The sequence below is a fragment of the Vipera ursinii genome (genome assembly GCF_947247035.1).
Source record: "Vipera ursinii genome assembly, chromosome: 2".
NCBI classification, from domain to species: Eukaryota; Metazoa; Chordata; class Lepidosauria; order Squamata; family Viperidae; genus Vipera; species Vipera ursinii.
This window is the reverse complement of record NC_139513.1, coordinates 284,165,271-284,185,044: the sequence shown is the minus strand read 5'-3', so window position 1 is coordinate 284,185,044 and position 19,774 is coordinate 284,165,271. Positions and strand designations below refer to the sequence as shown.

The following is a 19,774-nucleotide window of genomic DNA, read 5'->3' as shown; positions in this document are numbered from 1 at the left end:
AGGGTGGGAGCGAGCACCGGACACTTCCCTCCCTGCCAGGCACCCAGTGTGTGCCTTTCTTTGCTCCAGCGTTGAGATCATCCGCCTGGGCAACAGCTTCTACATCAACTGGGATCACAAGATGTACTACCCACTCCATGATATGCCTGCCCAGGCCCGCACCACCACCCTCAATGAGGAGCTGGGGCAGATCGGATACATCTTCTCAGACAAAACGGGGACCCTCACTAAGAACATAATGACCTTCAACAAATGCTGCATCGCTGGGAGGCTCTATGGTAAGATGGGGCCAGATGGAGAGGCGCCTCACTGTAGGATGGCAAGATGAAAGCAGATCAGAGCCAGCCCCGCTTTTTCTGGAGAAAAGGAGGAGATAAGGGAGAGGGGGGGGGGCGTTTCCCAACCTGCTCCCAGCACTTTTGGCTCTCTGGCCCCCAAATCACTTTCAGATAAGGGATGAAGGCCCTTTGCAAGAGATAGAAAATGGCAAGCAGGCATTCCTGACCGGAAGTATTCTAGTCATGAGGCTCATTACTCTGGAGGCATCGTCAGGCATAGTCAGACTGCGCCCCCCCCACCATGCTTCTGTCTAAGATAGGCTCAAGGGTGGCCAAGAGGTGGATACAGCAATTTGGGGAAGGTCTCCCTCTGACTGTAGCGTGTGCTTAGCATGAGGGTCGAGCATGATGTCTCTGTCTTGACATTCTTGGTGATGAGAGCCAAGGTTTGGAAGTTTCAGAACAGAAACGGAGGAACAGGAGCCCCCCACCACCACCGCCGCCATGTCCCCTGGAGCATAGAGGCCCTGGTTGTCCTTCAAAACTGGTCTGTGATTTTTCTCTCCCACAGGAGATATTCTGGATTCAGATGGATTCCTGGTGGAGGACTTTGAGGTAAGGGACGCTCCACCAACCCTCTTTTGAAATGGGGCTGGTTGTATCCCAGCAGTGGCGGCTTCTAGGCTGCCATCCAGGCTTAAGGGAGAAGACCAAGTCTGGGGCAAGGAGAACTCAGCTCTCCCGTATTTTGCAGTAACCTTGTTCCCAGGCTATCTGCTCTTCTGCACAGCAGCACTTGAGTGCCGTCGCTGAAGGTGGAAGAGTCTTCAGCGGTGCCTCGCCCGCTTCCAGTTCCCCCAACCCTACCTCAGCCTCGGGACCAAAAGGGCATCTGCCCATAGGTGGGGTGAGGGAGGCAAGAGATGGGGAAGCCCCTGTGGCGCCATTTACTGAGAGAGCAAGATGCACAGGTCTTGTGATGTCCACTTCCTTCCCATTCTGGGTGACCAGGGGACAGTGGGGGAAAGAGGCTTTGGCCACCTTCCTGTCCAGCTGGGCTGTTTTTGGACAGGAGCTTAGTAGTCTTGTAGAGTACCGTCCCTTGGAGTAGAAAGGAAACTGGCACGAGGCTGATCAATTTGCCTCCAGCTCACCTCCCCATATCTTACATCACTGAAGAGGCTGGCAGCAAGCAGACCTTAAGAGTAAGAAACCCCACCCCCACCCCCTTCACAACACTCATGTTAAGGTATAAATCACCTTAATAGAGGGCGAAGGACCGTGCTTCAGAGAATGCATGATGTGCATGAAGGAAGGAAATAAAACACGACGCATAATCTTACTAAATACCTTTTAATTACAAAAATATAAAAACTAAATATATATTATAAAGAGAGCTAGCTGACTACATCCTAACGTAACAGACAGTAACAGCAAAGTGAAAGACAATAAAGAAATAACTGTGAGAACTTTTTCTAGACATGCGCACTAAACAGTCTGAAACCATAACATAACTAGTCATATGGGATTCACTATGGTTACCAGATAAGTTATCACAACAGGTGCAGAGAGCAGGGGAAATGTACAGTTAGAAATGAACTTTCTGATGAACAAAAAAAACGTGCAGTGACAACTCAGGTGGGCTGTTCCCCACTAGGGGCAAATGCAGATTCCCTCCTTACCGGCAGCTGAGATCAGCCTCTACAGGAACCAGGTGCTGGGTGCGAAAGGAGAGCGGCAGCCCAGGGCGGCCTTGCAAAGGCCTTCTTTCCGGAGGGAGGCAGAGATTTTTCCCCTTCCAGCAGCTGGGATGAAATTGCATGGAGGAAACTTCCCAGGCACCAGAGGCCCTCTCCAGGAAAATGTTACCCCCCCCCACTCCCCGGCCATCAGAAGCTGGAAAACATAACTTTTGGCCCAGAGGAAGAGACAATGGGTGAGGCCAGGGAGGGTTGAGGATGGCATTAGTGTTGGCATCTCCTCAGGAAGTAGCTTGACGGGGTTTCTTCATGGTGAGCCAAGCAGTATGTATTCAGGAGCCCTGAAAAGTAGCTTTACCTCCCTGCTACGGGGGCTGGCTGGTGTCCAGAGAAGGTCCAGCTCAGAACAAATGAGGTTGACCCTCCTCATTTCCTCCGCAGGCAATGGACAAAGTTGACTTTTCGTGGAACCCTTTGGCCGACCCAAAGTTTGTCTTCTATGACCACAGACTGCTCAAAGCGGTGAAGGCCAGAAATGAGTCCACACACAGGTTCTTCCGCCTCCTTTCCCTCTGCCACACGGTGATGCCGGAAGAAACCAAGGAAGGTGAGGCTGCGCCCCACGGCAGAGCCGGCAGGGGAGGACGTGGTGGCTGCGGGGGGGGGGCGCTCACGCTTGCAAAACAACCAGTACCTTTCCTCGCCCGCAGGCACGCTGGTCTACCAAGCCCAGTCCCCAGACGAGGGGGCCTTGGTGACTGCAGCCCGAAACTTCGGCTTCGTGTTTCGCGCCCGCACCCCCACGACCATCACCGTGGTGGAAATGGGGGAAACCATGGTGTACGAGCTGCTGGCCATTCTGGACTTCAACAATGTGCGCAAAAGGATGTCCGTCATTGGTGTGTCTCTCTCCCTTCCCACTCTGCACACGGGTTGCTCGAGCTCTCCTCCTGCCCAGCGGTTGCCTTGTGTCACAGGAGAAATTGTCATTCCGCACAACTCCCAAGACTTTGGCTGGGTTCCCCTGGTTGGATGTGCAAGTGGGGTCCTTGGTGTTCTTTGAGCTTGGTGTGTCTCTTGCAGATGTTTCATGGCCAAACCAGGTAGCAGCATCAGGGCTGAATGTATTGCCTAGTTGGGTAATGAAATGTCTGTAAGAAAACAAGGTCAGAGAATACCAAATACCCTGGGGTGGTGGTGGTCACCATTGTCCTCCTCCTCCTCCCTCTCCTCCTCCTCTCACCATCCCTTCTAGCACTGATGATGTGATGGGTAATGAAACGTCTCTAAGAAAACATCCAAGCTCAGAGAGCACCGGGCACTCCACAGTTCTCCTCTCCTCCTCTCCCTCCTCCTCCTCTTTTCCACAAACCCCCCCTCCCTTCTAGCACTGGTGCTGTGACCTAGCTGGGTCATGAAAAGTCTGCAAGACAACCGCCAAGCTCAAGAGAACACCAAGGAGCCCACAGCTCAATCTAGAACCAGTTATTCTCTTTTATCAGTGATGTGCTAGTGTAATTATTGAGGAACAATTCAGACAACCCGTCAGCAGTGCAGAAGGACTGGGACCTTTCCGATAGGCCACCTGGGGCATGTTTGGTGATTTGGAGGAGGAAGGCCAGAGGGGAGGGAAGAGAGATGAGGAGGGAGGGGGGGGCTTCCGGTTTGGGTCTCTTTCTGAGCTTCATCTGCTGCAGTCTCACCTTCTGCCCTTCCTGCCTTGTTCCCAGTGCGAAACCCGAGAGGTGAGCTGACTCTGTACTGCAAAGGGGCCGACACCATCCTGTATAAGCTCCTCCACCCCTCCTGCAAACAACTCGAAGAAGAGACTACCGAGCACCTGGATGTAGGTGCCCCTGTCCCAGTGGAGACGCAGCTGGGGGCTGCCCTCCTGCTTCTTCCAAACGCAGGCAGGAACCTGGCTTGCTCGCTTGCCACCTTCTTCCTGGCCCCACCGATCTGTCAGCGGTGCTGCTTCCTCCAAGCTGATACAAAGCTGTGTGCCCTCTACCCCTTCCCTGTTCCCCAGGCCTTCTCAGTGCCAGGAACAGAGCTGGGCACAGAAGCAAGAAGGCAGCTGAGCTGCACAGTTGCTGGCTGGCCTCCCTCTGAAAGCCCAGGGCATCTGTTCCAGCCTCCTGCTTAGGCCTGGGTCCCCCGGAGCACCTCTGATGGGCAAGCATCCGGTCTCCATTGGGGAGACCTCAGGTGTTTCATGTGGCAGCTGCTGGGACTCACTGGCTGCTCCTCTAGCCTGGCCTGGACCCTCTTCTGTGTGGGCTGATTTCCCCAGTTGCGCAGAATCCTGCTCTTTGGAGCCATAGAGATCAAACCTGCTCCCTCATCTTCATCGTGAGTCCATCAGGACTGTACCTTTCCAGGCTGTGGGGCAAAGGGCTCCCAGAGGAGCCGCTGTCAGGCCCCAAGGCAGCCCCTTTGGCACAACCGTCGGATGGAGGCCCCGGCTCCAACTCCTGGAGTTTGGCTCTGCAGGTTTGCAGCCAGAGGCGCTCCTGATCTGTGTCCTCCCTCCCCGCAGGCCGGATGCAGGGCAGCAGCTCCCAGCAGCCCCAGGAACAGGGTGTGTGTGTGACAGGCCCCGTGTGAGTGGTTTGGGACTCAGAGCCTGCTGTCTTCCTAGGAGTTTGCCGGGGAAGGTTTGCGGACCTTGGTCGTGGCTTACCGAGACTTGGAGGAGTCCTACTTTGAGGGGTGGCGGAAGCGTCACCACGAGGCGAGCACCAGTTTGCAGGACCGAGAGGGAAAGCTGTCCAAGCTGTATGAGGAGATCGAGAGAGACCTGCAGGTAGGCTCCCAGCAAGAGGTGGCCGGCAATTGGCACGGTGGGAGCCATTGCCTTTCTTCACTCACCCCAGCAAATGCCAGTTGGGCACCACGTGCTGCTGCTCCCCAGGGGAATCCTCCGATGCTCTTGAGGCACCCAGTGCCTTGTGGCACCAAGTTCTGCTGAAAGGTTTGGTGGTCATGGAATTTCTCCTTCAGTGCTCTTCTTGAGAACTCTGCCAAGCAGCTAAAAAGTATATAGAGAGAGGGAGGTAGGGAGGAAGAGAGAGGGAGGGAGGGAGGGAGGGAGATTCATCTGCAACATGGTAAATTACAGGCAGATTCCCCAGAACGTGATCCAGCTTGGATGACCCTAAAATGATTAAGCTTATCGCAGGGGAGGATTATCTCCTGAGAGGAGACCACAAGGACATTTTATGCTCCATTATCCATTTCTTGAGCACTGGTCAGTCTGGAGAAGGAGAGTGTTAGGTGCATGGGGCCTGGATTCTGGGCATGCATGCTATTCTGGATCAAGCTGTCATATACAGGCTGAGAATTTTTTAATCTTAATTTTAACTGGGTTTTAATTTTCTCAGGGTTCTATTTAAGCTTTTTTAATTTGTTTTAACGTTTGTATTGACTTTCTTTTAAATGCCCTGTAAACCGCCCTGAGTCCTTCGGGAAAGGGCGGTATATAAATCTAAATAAATAAATAATGATTTTTCCCCTTGCTAAGATCCCTGTACTGGTCTGTATAGGCGGATATGATCACTGATAACAGCTCTTGCCAGATAGCAGAACTCATGAAAATATCTTTTATCATCCAGAAATACCTTTATTTGCATGCAGAGTAGATTACAGCAGATGAGGTGAATTAGATGATAACGCACGATATTTCCAAGGTCAAAAGACAGTATCGACTCACAGTGTCTGCGCGTGTGTCTGCCGGTTATGGAGGAGGAGACTCCCCAGGGAGAAGGAGGAGGAAGTCCATCCCAGAAAGGGGAGGGGTGTAAGGCACATGATCAGGAGAAGGAGGAAATATGTCCTAGGGAAGGAGGAGTTGGCTGACCAGGTCAAGATAGCATATTATAATTTCCCCAAACAACCACGTGGTGGCAGCACACATGCCTTGCCTTTCGAAGTAGGCCGTGTGATGCACAGTGCAGGGAAGGAGTCAGAAGGTCTTCAGCCAAGGACATTCAGGGCACGAGGGGAAAAAAAGGACGAACCTGAGACCTATTTACACCAACTCTGTCCCGGTGGCCCTCCCTGCCTTTCTGTCACCATATCCGCCCACCCTTTGCACTGACCTCCTTTGGATCTTTAAGCATCTCCCTTCTCTCACTAGAGGATCGTGCCCCCTTCGTCCCTCCATGATTTCTTTCCTCCCTCTGGGCTCCCTCCTTCCTTCCTTCGGTTATGGGGTCCTTCCTCGTTCCCTCCCAGCCACCTCAACACCTGCCCTGCTTATCTCACCGTCGCCCATTCATTCTGGTCTGTTTCAGCACGTGCTTATTGGTTCCACCACATGAAACTGACATGCGCAGCACTTGCTCCCATATAATGGGTCTCATGTGCACCCTTTTCACTGTTTTAGAGAAATGGGCCTTCCTTGCAGGTGCCACCCGTCCCCTTTCTACCAGCACTTGTATGCCTTTAAAATGTCTAATTTAGGAGTTCCCTTGCAAGTGAAGACGTATTGCTCAGATCCCATCAATCTGGAGGTGTCTTTTCACCGCCCTGCTCAGTCAGAACTGTTGTCCTTTCCTTCTGGGGCACCGCTCTGGGTGCTGCAGAAGTTCTGGCCTGCAAGCCTCTTAAAATGTTCGGCTTTCCCAAAGCTACATGGCATTACAAGGGATTTTCTTTTTCATTGCTTGCCTGCAGTGCAATACCAAAAGATTACAGGAAGGTCACAGATCCAGTGAAGGCTCGCTTGAGAAAGGCCAGCCTATGCTGGGCCCTGATTTGATGACTCCCTCTGCCCAGTTTGTCCTGCCCTTTCCCCGATACACAAACACAGCTAGCATGAATACTGAGTGGCTGGCCTGGCAACAGACGGCTCTTTGGAGAGGGCACCAGTGGCTTGAGAGGCTGGGCCAGGATTGTGGCAGGCGAACGATGCTTGCAGCAGGTTGGCGGAGGCATCGCACCTGCACCTCTCGGCTCACCTTTCCTTCTCTCCCTAGCTCCTTGGTGCCACCGCCGTGGAGGACAAGCTGCAGGAAGGGGTCCCCCAGACCATTGAGATCCTGGAAAGGGCAAATATTAAAATCTGGGTGCTCACCGGTGACAAGCAAGGTACCGGCTGGGGAAAGGGGTGGGAGGCTGAGGCCCAAGCTCTGAGAGAAACAGGTGGCACCCCAGAACTACCATGGGGGGGGGCTTTCAGGGCACCTGGACCTCCCTGCTGGTCTTCTGTCATGACAAGAAGGGTCCTGCTCCCACACCAATGCCTTGCTTCAGAGCCCCTGCTGCCCTGCTCCTGAGCAGACGCAACATATTTTCAGGGTCTTTCCTGTTGGTGGGAGGGGAGGCAGGGGGGCTGGGGTTGCCTCGATGGGCGACCGAGAAGCCCTCCTGCTTCCAGGAGCAAAGAGAGAGACAGGCCAGCCAGCTTTTCAAGCCAATTTCTGGCCTGCTGGGAGCCAGGATCAGGAGAGGAGCATGGAAGGAGGCGGGGTGGGGTGGGGATGATGGGGAGGAAGCAGAAAAGCTGCCTAGTCTTTGAGGAACAGGAAATTGCACAGCCAAAAGTAGAAGAAAATGGGTTCTACACGTGGGCAAGAAAAACAGGTGGTGGGGCAGAGAGAAAAGTGCACAAGTTGGAGGTAGCTGAGTCCGGGGAGCTAGCAAAGAATTAAGATTATTCAGCCGCAGAAGATCCATCTGCTGGGACGGTGGGTTTAGTCCTTTGGCTGGCGTGCCAATTTCCCCCTCCCAGCCCCATATAGAAAGGCAACTGGGGACCAGAGGAGAGAGCTCCCTATGGGGGAAAGAAGGGGGGGTGTATTTCTCCTTCCTGAAAATAATGGACCTGGTCTGTGTGTGGGGGGGTGTCTGTTTTTTCCAGAGACCGCAGTGAACATCGGCTATTCCTGCAACATGCTGTACGATGCCATGAAGGACATCTTCATCATTCATGGCAATAGCTGGGAAGAAGTGGAGCAGCAGCTCATGTGAGAGAGAGAGCTCTGCCCCCCCCCCCGTGTTCTGCTGCCCCTTCTTTCCCATGCCCATCTGGGGGGGAGGGTAGTTGTTCTGAGGGGGGGGGAAACAGCTAGCAGAGAAAGAGGCAGAGGAGACGGGCCTCCTTGTGAGAACCTTCTCCATCCAGTTCCTGGAGGGCCTCAGGCTCTCTGCCGTCTCATTGGACATGCCAGCTGTGACCAAAGGTGGGTCTCTCTGAGGGGGAAGACCACTCCCTCCTCTCTTGCCCCTCCCGGACTCATCTTGGGTGTCTGAAGGAGTGTTTCCTAGGACTCCCAGACAGGAAGGGGTCCTCTCCTTGGTGTCCCCCCATCTCCAAAGCGTGTGGGTGGGTGAGTGGCTGGGCCACCATATCAACCTTCTAAACTTTGCCTCCATACAACCTGCTTTTCTGGGTTCATCCAGCACAGTCAGATGCAAAGGTTTGGGTGGTGTTAACGGCCATCGCTGGGTCTTCCTGCGATGATTGTGTCCACCCAGCCATCTCTCGAGGGGGAACTGAGGCAGGGTGATCAGCCAAGCACGCTGGCAGAGGCTGCTTCTCAATTGGTTGGCTCATTCAGACATTTTCTGAACCAGATTGGACCCAGATTGTTGGGGGCAATTAAGCTGACTTTGTAATAATGCCGCTTGGGGTGTGTGTGAAAGCCCTAATAAGCAGGCATATACATAGAATGAAGGCTACTGCTCAGCTTGTAAGCCGCCCTGAGTCTTCGGAGAAGGGCGGGATATAAATGGAATTAAAATAAAAAAAATAAAATAAAAAAAATTCCTCTTAGGTTTCTCTGACCTGGGGCCATTTAGTGGCTTAGGCAATTTGGAAACCCCACCCCACCCCCTACCCCACCCCCTACCCCCACCAGAGCAAATACATCTTAATGATAATAGGACTAGTAATAAGAGTGGACCATCAAGGCAGCAGTGGCTCCATTCACAGCTCAGTGGGGACATGGTTTTGGCTGGAAAGTTGCACTGGTTGGGTCATGGTGCTGGGGCTCTGACAGCAAGTAAGTGTGCCTGGTGGCCTCCTCCCCTCAAGCCATGTCAAGGGCACAGTTGTTTCTGGGGGGTCATCCTCCCGGCTCCCATATGTCCTTGGCCCCGTCCATAGGAGCATCAAGGGGCACCCTGCATGGACTGTCCCTTCTCGCTTCATACCCTCTGTTCTTTTTCAGGACAGCCAAGGACAGGATACAAGAAGACCTTGATGCAAAGGCAGAAAAGTTTGAAGTCAAGAGGTCAACCTCCAGCTTATGGAACAAAGATCCTGGCACTGGAGACTACGGCCTGATCATTAATGGACACAGCTTGGTAAGGTGGTGCCTGAGGCCAGGCCCCTTTTGCAACAGACCAGGGGACAAACTGGCGTACTCAGCCCTCCCGGCACTTGGCCAACAAGTGGGAACTGGCAGGAATGCCATGCCCTTGCCCTGAGACCATGTCGGTCCCGATCCTGCCAGTCACGTGGCATTGAAGACCTGGAGGTGCTCCAGGTGGGGTGTTACTGCTGTTGGGGGTGTCACGGGCTCTCGTTTTGGCAACCACCGTAGGTTTCTAATGTGAGGTTTGATGCTATGAGGAAGGCAGCCATATAAATCGATTTAATAAATAAATTAAGTGCCGCTCCAGGACAGACAAAGGGCTGATCCTCAGAGAGGTGGAGGTGTCTGGCCCCTCAGTCAACCCAGGACCATTGGCCTTTTTCTTTCCTCCAGCCTTGGGAAAAGGGCCATCCTCTCTTGCATTCTCACGCACCCACTCTGCCCCTTGGCAGGCCTACGCGCTGGAGGGGGAGCTGGCAGAATTGCTGGTGGACACAGCCTGCATGTGCAAAACGGTGATCTGCTGCCGGGTGACTCCGCTGCAGAAGGCCCAGGTGGTCGATCTGGTGAAGAAGTACAAGAAAGCCGTCACCCTGGCCATCGGAGATGGCGCCAACGACGTCGGCATGATCAAAAGTGAGTGTGGCAGGGGCCGCTCAGTTCTCAGCCAGGCCCAGGGGAGAAGCTGCAGGAGCAGAGGGAATCCGGGCATGACAAGCCAGGCCGAGGGGGCATGGAACAGAAAGCAAATCCAGCGGGTGGCCGTGGCTCCCGTGGCTGGCCCTCTCTCTGATTTTGGAGGCCCAGCAGAGCCTTAGCCTTGGATAAGCATCTTGCGTTCCCTTGAAGGCCTCTGCCCGAGTCTTCCTGTTTTTCCTGTGCCCCATCTCTCTGGGGCACAGCAGCTGTGGGGATACGTGGATCAGGCGCCCACCAGCTTCTCCTGGTCCTGCTCCCTGCTGAGGGCCTTCCCGTTTGGTCTTCTAGCTGCCCACATTGGCGTTGGCATTAGCGGCCAGGAGGGGATGCAGGCCGTGATGTCCAGCGACTTCTCCTTCGCCCAGTTCCGCTACCTGCAGCGGCTGCTGCTGGTCCACGGCCGGTGGTCATACATCCGCATGTGCAAGTTCTTGTCTTACTTCTTCTACAAAAACTTTGCCTTCACGCTGGTGCACTTCTGGTACGGCTTCTTCTCCGGCTTCTCCGCCCAGGTACTTGCCTCTGATAAGGCCAGGCTTCCACCGGAGAGGTAGCCGACTGGGGAGGGTAAGGGGGTGGGAGGGCAGAGTATTTCCACGGCCTGCTCCAGCTAGTGGCCTATGCCTAGGCATCTCTTTTCCTATTCCTTTCAGATGAGTGGCAATTTGGTTTTCAGGGCCAGGTGTGGCTTTGGTCAACAAGTCAATTGCTAAGCACATTTGATTTGTGCTTAGATTGTAAGCCGTCCTGAGTCTTCGGAGAAGGGCGGGATATAAATGGGATTAAAAAGAAATTCTCACATATTTTCAGTAAAGACAAAAAGGGTAACTAAGTGACCAGAGTTCCCTGGATGGATATTCAGTAAGGACAGGATTGGTAGGTGTGTAAGCTCACACTGTTCTAAGGCAAACCAGGTTCTCTGCTGTAGAGTCGGCCTTGCAAGCCAACATAACAGTTGCTCATTTACAAAGAAGCCTATGTAGTATGTACTGACCCACAGCCAGAATGCAAAGAATTGTCCTGAGGATAGAATGGGGAGAAGAGCAGGATATTGAGAGTCACCTGTGGGCAAGATGGGTGTGATAAAATTTTAATAAATAAATTGTATCCCTCTTTGACAAAGGCAGAACACCACATCTAAGCAACAGGAATCCAGAAAGAAATACGGGCATCCCCTCTCCATCCACGGATCTCCGGATTGTAGGTTTGGTACCATTCCACTTTCCTGTCTCATGTCCTTCCCTCTTTCCCTGCAGACTGTGTACGATGAATGGTTCATCACCCTTTACAACATGGTGTACACCTGTTTGCCAGTGCTTGGAATGAGCCTCTTTGACCAGGTAAGACTCGCTCGTGGTGCTTTGGCGAGGTTTCAGGCCGTGAAAGTGAAGGAAAAGCAATGGAAAAAGGCTCCCCCCCCCCGGGGCCCTCTTTCACGACACAGTCTCATTTATAGAGTATAGCCGATATCTTTAAAATTATTTTCTGAGCCCAGTAAGTCCTAAATTTCTCTCCAATGATCCGTTAATACATTTCTTTCTTTCTGGTGCCCTCTAGTGACCAGCCTTCAAAGTCACACTATCAGTTTATCTATCTGTCTGTCCTATCCTATCCTATCCTATCCTATCCTATCCTATCCTATCCTACTCCACTCCACATTTTCTATTCTATTCTATTCTATTCTATTCTATTCTATTCTATTCTATTCTATTCCACTCCACTCCACTCCACATTTTCTATTCTATTCTATTCTATTCTATTCTATTCTATTCTACTTCTATCTACTCCACTCCATTTTCTATTCTGTTCTATTCTGTTCTATTCTATTCTATTCTATTCCACTCCACTCCATATTTTCTATTCTATTCTATTCCACTCCACTCCATATTTTTCTATTCTATTCTATTCTATTCTATTCTATTCTATTCCACTCCACTCCATATTTTCTATTCTATTCTATTCCATTCCACTCCATATTTTCTATTCTATTCTATTCTATTCCACTCCACTATTCCATTCCACTCCACTCCACTATTCTATTCTATTCTATTCTATTCTATTCTATTCTATTCTATTCTATTCTATTCTATTCTATTCTATTCCACTCCACATTTTCTATTCTATTCTATTCTATTCTATTCTACTCCACTCCATATTTTCTATTCTGTTCTATTCTATTCTATTCTATTCCACTCCACTCCATATTTTCTATTCTATTCTATTCCACTCCACTCCATATTTTCTATTCTATTCTATTCCATTCCACTCCATATTTTCTATTCTATTCTATTCTATTCTATTCTATTCTATTCTATTCCACTCCACTATTCCATTCCACTCCACTCCATATTTTCTATTCTATTCTATTCTATTCTATTCTATTCTATTCTATTCTATTCTATTCTATTCTATTCCACTCCACTCCACATTTTCTATTCTATTCTATTCTACTCCACTCCATATTTTCTATTCTGTTCTATTCTGTTCTATCTATTCTATTCTATTCCACTCCACTCCATATTTTCTATTCTATTCTATTCCACTCCACTCCATATTTTTCTATTCTATTCTATTCTATTCTATTCTATTCTATTCTATTCTATTCTATTCTATTCCACTCCACTCCATATTTTCTATTCTATTCTATTCCATTCCACTCCATATTTTCTATTCTATTCTATTCTATTCTATTCCACTCCACTATTCCATTCCACTCCACTCCATATTTTCTATTCTATTCTATTCTATTCTATTCTATTCTATTCTATTCTATTCTATTCTATTCTATTCTATTCTATTCCACTCCACTATTCCATTCCACTCCACCCCATATTTTCTTTTCTATTCTATTCTATTCTATTCTATTCTATTCTATTCTATTCTATTCTATTCTATTCTATTCATATGGAGATTTTCCCATGGTAAGGATTCTTAATTCATTAATTAATGAATTAATGCCAAAGTCTTAACTGAAGTCCAACTGGATTCTTATTCCACTTTTTAAAATCAGCCCTCTATGTTCCCCCCAAAGTAAACCCCGGTGTCATATCCATTCTTAACACAGGCCATCTCATGATCCAGCTGCACTTGTCTATTTCCACTTAGTTGGGGAAAGCCTATAGAGAGGAGGGCTGGGGATCAACCCCAGAGGAAACGGATTACCTGGAACCCTTTCAGGCCCAGTATTAGACGAAACAATGTTGGTCACTCTGCTCATGACCCCTATTGGAAGTAAACCTCTCCTGGTCCTCTGAGATCTCAGCAGCATGTTATAACATCAAGATGGGATCTTAGCAGGCTTCGTGCAAGGATTGGTGATCTGGGGAGTGGAGTAATCCAACCCTGTGTGGGGAGCCACAGACCTTCTGCCCTGTACTATTTAGCATCTATGTGAAACTCCTGGCAGAGAAAGCCTTCAGTTCAAAGTGAGGTACCATCTGTGGCCAGGCCAGCAATGTTGTGGGGGCCTAGAAATGGTGCCTCATTATTAGGGTCTGGATGGGGAGAAAGCAGCTGAGATGAACCCCTAAGAAAGCAGGCCTGCACTCTGTCCACAAACATCTCGTCCTCTCTGAAACGTCATTTCTAGCTGTGGTTCCAGATGGGCTCAAACTCACTCCAAGAGCAGGTCCATGACTTGAGGGTCTTCCTAGCCTTCCAGGACCTGCTAACAGTGGGGGGCAGCTGTGCCAGGTGGGGCTTTGCCCAGCTTTGGCAGGTATGCCAGCTGCAACTCTCCTTGGAGCAGGGGCTCCTGTGGTCATCACCAACTTCTGTACTCCTGCAAAGCATTCTAAAGCCAGCCGCGTCTTCCCTCAGTCCAGTGGTTTGGTGACACTTTGCTTGGTCCAGAACAGAGCAGTCTACAGGGCTGAGTCTGGGAGGAGGTGCTGCTCCATCACAAGTGCTAGTTGTGGAACTGCTTTTTTCTGGAAGGCCCACCTGCCCCAACCCTGTTGGCCTCCCAGAAGCAGGAACAAGCGTGGCCAACTCCTGGGCTTTGCCTTTGTTTGGAAGATGGGGTTAGGGTTTAGGCTTCCTCTTTTTGCTGCCAGGATGTGGATGACCGCTGGAGCCTGCAGTTTCCCGAGCTGTACCTCCCCGGCCAGCAGAACCTGTACTTCAACAAGAAGGAGTTTGCCAAATGCATCCTCTACAGCATATACAGCTCCCTGGTGCTTTTCCTGGTCCCTTACGGAACCAGTTTTGATTCCGTGCGGGGCGACGGGAAGGATGTGGCCGATTATCAGTCCTTCGCCCTCATGGTGCAGACCTGTCTGCTCATCGTGGTGTCGGTCCAGGTAAGGGGCTCCGTGTCGCCACCTGCTCCAGTTCTGTGGGCCCCCCCCCACCCCCAGAAGACAGGTCCAAATCCTGACATCAGGATTTAGCATCAGCCCACTCAGCTCGTGAGTTAAGCAAAAGCGGGTGTATAGTTTTACTGGCAGCGCCCAGCCTTGTTGGCTTGCGTTAATCCTTGGTTTACCATTAAGCTGCACAAAGGGGGGGGGGGTAAGGGGGGGGTTCAAGTCTGGGAAAGCTGGTCCACCAAAACAACAGAAACCTAGCAAGGAAGCCAAGCCCCCCCCCTTCATTGCCCCAGGCAGCCCAAGGGGAGCAGCTCAGCTGAAGAAGGGAGCGCTGAGGCTCCGGTGAGGCATCTGAGTGCGGCTGGATCCTGTGGCTGCTGCCTGGAGGGGCTTTCAGGGCATGTGGCTTTTCTCAGCCAGGCTGGCAGATCCAGTGTGAGCGTGGGGGGTGGGGTGGGGTGGGGGTGAAGACAGCTAGCCCCAGTTCACGGAAAGGGTTGGGGTCCTGTTCAGGGAGACAGAGCAGCTGCTGCTACCACTGCTACGTCAGCCAGGCTGTCTTTTTGCAGATGGGTTTGGACACGGCCTACTGGACGGCCGTGAACCAGCTCTTCCTCTGGGGCAGCCTGGCCATCTACTTCATCATCACCTTCACCTTGTACAGCGACGGCACCTACCAGGTGTTCACCTCCTCCTTCCCCTTTGTCGGTATGTTCAGAAGCGGCAAAAAAAACATCCCCTTGAATGTCGAATAGGTCCTCCCCATCCCTGGAGGAAGCTGCTCTCCCGAGGGGGGGGCTTTGCCTCAGGAGCAGGGCAGCACCACAGTGGGAGGGGGAAGCGCCTACGTCCCCAGGGTTGGCGGAAGAAACTGGTTGCCTGCATTCGCTTTGAACCCCGGACAAAGCGAGGGCACCTCAGCCCAGCAGGGCAACTGCAACTGGGGCTGTCCATCTCTCCCCCTCTCAGGCACCGCCCGGAACATCCTCAACCAGCCCAAGGTGTGGCTCTCCATCTGCCTCTGCATGAGTCTCTGCGTCCTGCCGGTCATCGGCTTCCGGTTCCTGAAGATGCAGCTCATGCCGACCTTCAGCGATCAGGTACTCCACGTGGCCCAGAATTTGGGTAGCTGTTGGGCCCCAGGAGGTCCAGGGCAGGGCCTTCCTTCCCCTTGGCCTGGGGCCATATGCCACTGCCGCCACCCGTCCCGTGCTGAGGCCGCTCCGAGGTTTGCAGCCGGGAGCAATGCCTGGATGACCGTTGTGCAGAATGTGGGCAGGAAAAAAGAGGCTCTTCTTAAAAAGGGGTGCCAGCACCGCACCGTGCTTGGCGATGGAGGAATGCCCCTTTCTGCCAAACGGCGTCGTCCTTCTGAGGGAATTTGTCTGCTGAGGTTTTCTCTTTTATTCGAGAGCTGATGGCAGGATCGCAGCCCTCCCCTCCTCCTATTTCCCCCACAACAACTCTGGGCTGGCTGAAAGGGACTGGCCCATGGCTGAGGGGGGGGGGCTGGATCCCGGCTCTCCCCACACCCAGCCCCTGTGTGGCTCCAGCCTCTTTGGGGGAGCCTGTGGCTCTATAGGCCTGTCTTGCAAGAGGAACTGAGCAACCTTGGTTGAAAGACGGTGTGTGTGTGTGTGTGTGTGTGTGTGTGTGTGTGTGTAAACAGGTTGGGTGGGCGGGTTCTCTGCCCACCACCACCACCACCACTGTGATTGACTTGCAGAGTGATCATCAGGAGGCTCCTTAAGTTGTCTAGAAGCGGGGTGGGGGGATTTGGGGATATATTGTAAAATTTTGTTTTTGTAAAACTCTTTAATAAAAAAAAAGTTGTCTAGAAGCAACTGCAGTGACTATCATGTGGTCCTGCTGCCCCCTAGTAATCATTTGGGGTACCTCACCAGTCCTGACAGGCAGAGCTGGTTCTGTGGGTCCCCCAGCCCTCCTCTTTCTGGTACTGCTGGCTTCTTAGAAGCTGGGAAGAGTTGCCCGGCACCAAGATCAAGAGCAGAACTGCCGTACCTGATGCCCAGGTACTCGGGGCAGGCTGCCCTGGCTCTCTCACTCCCAGAGCACGCAAACGCTTTTCAACCAGGGGAGCTAAAGGCTAGACAGGGTGGGGGTGGGAGAGCCCCAGGTTGTCCCAAAGGTCAGGCGCATCCCATCAGCCAGACAGGTGGGCTGTGGAGTGATAACAGGCATTAGCTTCTGAATTTTTTTTGGGGGGGGGAGAGGAAAGAAGGGGAAAAAAAGAAAAGGAAAGAAGTGAAATCCCAGCCCCCTACAAGGATGAAACCAGGATGACTTCAGGAAGAGAGAGAGCCAGTATGGGAAAAACTAGGAAACTTCTCTCCTCCTCCCCCCCCCGCCCCCCAATGAATGGAAAGTGGTGAAGCTGCTCAAAATCTGTCCAGGGTGAGCCAGGGAAGGGCCTGGAGTGTGATGGGGGTGTATAGCCTCCTCCTACCGACCATCGGGCGGGTGACACAATTGGGGGAGGGGGCGCCACCCACTGTGCCTCCATCAGCTGGCCACTCAGAAGCTTGGCCCGGGTGTGTGAGAGAGGTTCAAAGTACTCAAGAGACCCAAATGTGCAGGGGAGTTAAGTGTGTGTATCCTCCCAAACACCCCCCCTCCTCCCACCCACCCACCCGCCTCCCAAACACCCCCACTCCTCCCACCCACCCGCCTCCCACCCACCCACCCTGCCTCCCAAACACCCCCACTCCTGCCACCCTCCCCGCCTCCCAAACACCCCCACTCCTCTCCCACCCACTCGCCTCCCAAACACCCCCCCTCCTCCCTCCCACCCACCCACCCGCCTCCCAAACACCCCCCCCTCCTCCCACCCACCCACCCCCTCCCAAACACCCCCACTCCTCCCACCCACCCCCCCGCCTCCCAAACACCCCCACTCCTCCCCCCCACCCACCCCCTCCCAAACACCCCCACTCCTCCCACCCACCCACCCCCTCCCAAACACCCCCACTCCTCCCCCCCACCCACCCACCCCACCTCCCAAACACCCCCACTCCTCCCTCCCACCCACCCACCCGCCTCCCAAACACCCCCCCCTCCTCCCACCCACCCACCCGCCTCCCAAACACCCCCACTCCTCCCACCCACCCCCCCGCCTCCCAAACACCCCCACTCCTCCCCCCCACGCACCCACCCCACCTCCCAAACACCCCCACTCCTCCCTCCCACCCACCCGCCTCCCAAACACCCCCACTCCTCCCACCCACCCCCCCGCCTCCCAAACACCCCCACTCCTCTCCCACCCACTCGCCTCCCAAACACCCCCACTCCTCCCTCCCACCCACCCACCCGCCTCCCAAACATCCCCCCTCCTCCCCCCCACCCCGCCGTCTCAGCCGGCCTCTTCTCTGCCCTAGGTGGTGCGCAAAGTGAAGCAGCTCCGCAAAGCGCCCGGCCCGCCGGCCCTGAAGCGCTACCTGCAGCGCAGCGCCTCCCGCCGCTCCGGCTACGCCTTCTCGCACCAGCAGGGCTTCGGCGACCTCATCACCTCCGGGCGGAACATGCGCCTCAAGGGCCCGCAAGCCGGCTTGGTCTCTTTCGCGCCCTACGCCCAGAAGTACCGGCCGCGCTTGGAGATGACAGAGGCGGGCGCTTCCTAGCCCCTCCGGCGGGCGACCTTAGGGCGGCTGGGCGGGGGGGGGGGGCCGGAGGGACCCTTGTTTTCGCCTGCGGAGATGGGACTTGGCCGGCCGCGGAGCGCTTACGGACAGCCGGCCGGGGCAGGAGGCGGTGCGGACGCGGCCCCCTCCCCGAGACCCGGCAGAAAAGAAAAAAGAGCAGGCGGGGGGAGGGGGAGCCGCTCCCCCACAAGGGCCAGGCTGGCGAGGGGGCTTCTAGCAGGCTCAGGGCGACAGACCCCCTTCGCAGTTCCCAGGATTCGACCTCGGCAAAAGCTCATCCCCGGCCGTTCTCCTGAAGTCTTAACGCTGACCCGCCGCTGCTTCTGAAGGCTTCCCGCGCAGAGGAGGGGGGCTGAAAGGGGCCCTGCCTGGGCAGAGACCACCACCCTCCCCCGGAAGGCCGGGGTGGCGGGGAGGTCTCCCCCGTCTCCAGCCCAGGAGAAAGGGGGGGGGGTAGCGTTGCGCACGCTGCCTGAAGAAAGATGCCACCTAATGGACCCAAGCGGAGGGAGCGGGTTCAGGTCCAGCAAAGGCCTGCGGGCTCCTGGCTCAGGAAGATGGAAGCCCCAGAAGAAGCTTGGAGGGGCCCCGCAACTGTTCTGGATGCATCACCTGCTGGTCAAGTGGGGAAGGAAGCCTGGAACAAACCCTTCTTCCCAACAACTGGGCGGGATGTGCTACTTTCCACTTGCTAAAGAGCCTTGGGGTGTGTGTGTGTGTGTGGTGGTGGGGGGGCGAGGGAGAAAGAGGCTGCCTCCTGAGATTTGCTCACCTAGTCTGCAGAAGATGCTGGGCCCGCTGGGCCGTCTGTCCTGCTGGTCCTACACATTCTGTGACCCGTAGCACATCTGGGCTGTGGGGCCAGAGTTGGTGGCTTGAACTTTGGGGCCTCAACACTGGGTCAAACTGGAGGCCAGAAATGCTGTTGGCAACCAGCAGGTCGTTCTTGTGGGGGTTCTGGCATCTTTACAACCTTAGAAGGTTGAGGGCCATAACAGGGGCGGGGGGGGCTGGTAAAGGAGCCCCTCCCAGCCAGCCCCCCTTGACACAAGAAAATCTGGGATGCAGGAGATAGGCATAAATGGGCCTAAGGTTGACTCCAGAATCGGGGTGATAGGTATAAATGGGCCTAAGTTTGACTCCAGAATCGGGGTGGGTGGGCTTGGCGACAGGCCCTTCTTCTATAATGGAGCAAGGATGGACAGGCAGGATGGCTGGCTGGCTGGAGGGGGGCGGGGTAAAAGAGATGTATTCATCTTCTGGGCTAGAGATGCCTTGCCTGCTGGAAGAAGCTACAGTCCCCTCCCTCCCCCACCCACTGCTGGGGTGGTCAAGCATCCATCACTTTCAGCAAAGCTCTCCAGCCTCTGGGTGGTTTTTTAGTTGACCAGGCCACAAAGCTCTGCTGCCCAGGCCACTCGGAGGGCAGGCACCCGACCTAGTGCCCTCCCTTTGGGGGGGGCATCCCTGGGGTGGGGATGCTGTGAGGTGGGAGCTTGCTGGAAAAATTTGTCCCACAATGTTCCCCTGCTAAGGTACCTTTCTCCCCTCCCCCACAAGCATTTCTGTTTAATTCTTAGAACAGCATTGCTTCATCCAAAATTATTGCATAAGACAGTTATGGAAATTACGCTCAGCCAGGATTAGGGAACGGAAGGGATATTATGCCAGTCAAATCTAAATCCAGTGTTGTAAATTTTTTACGCCCATATGTTTATGCACACAGCAATTGAGGCTTGCTGAGGGTAATATATTTATAATGTTGAGCTCTTAAAAAAATAAATAATATAAGGGAAGTCTCTATTA

General features: G+C 53.5%; 1 protein-coding gene across 6 annotated transcripts in view; it reads left to right on the top strand.

Moving 5' to 3' along the window:
* Positions 1-19,774, top strand: part of LOC310636076 (phospholipid-transporting ATPase ID-like) — a 55,022-nt gene extending 35,248 nt beyond the window's left edge. For 3 of the 6 annotated variants that reach the window (XM_083355564.1, XM_083355565.1, XM_083355566.1), the window contains exons 13-29: positions 70-278; positions 850-893; positions 2,420-2,585; positions 2,689-2,877; positions 3,709-3,824; positions 4,620-4,784; positions 6,958-7,069; positions 7,842-7,947; positions 9,154-9,289; positions 9,753-9,936; positions 10,288-10,511; positions 11,127-11,339; positions 14,055-14,300; positions 14,879-15,017; positions 15,279-15,409; positions 17,705-19,060; positions 19,103-19,774. In XM_083355564.1, coding sequence (XP_083211690.1) covers positions 70-278; positions 850-893; positions 2,420-2,585; positions 2,689-2,877; positions 3,709-3,824; positions 4,620-4,784; positions 6,958-7,069; positions 7,842-7,947; positions 9,154-9,289; positions 9,753-9,936; positions 10,288-10,511; positions 11,127-11,339; positions 14,055-14,300; positions 14,879-15,017; positions 15,279-15,409; positions 17,705-17,947 — 2,623 coding nt within the window. In that variant the 3' untranslated portion in view covers positions 17,948-19,060; positions 19,103-19,774. Of the gene's footprint in view, positions 1-69; positions 279-849; positions 894-2,419; positions 2,586-2,669; positions 2,878-3,708; positions 3,825-4,619; positions 4,785-6,957; positions 7,070-7,841; positions 7,948-9,153; positions 9,290-9,752; positions 9,937-10,287; positions 10,512-11,126; positions 11,340-14,054; positions 14,301-14,878; positions 15,018-15,278; positions 15,410-17,704 lie in introns of all 6 variants that reach the window. The other 3 variants (XM_083355569.1, XM_083355568.1, XM_083355567.1) reach the window with 3 other exon arrangements.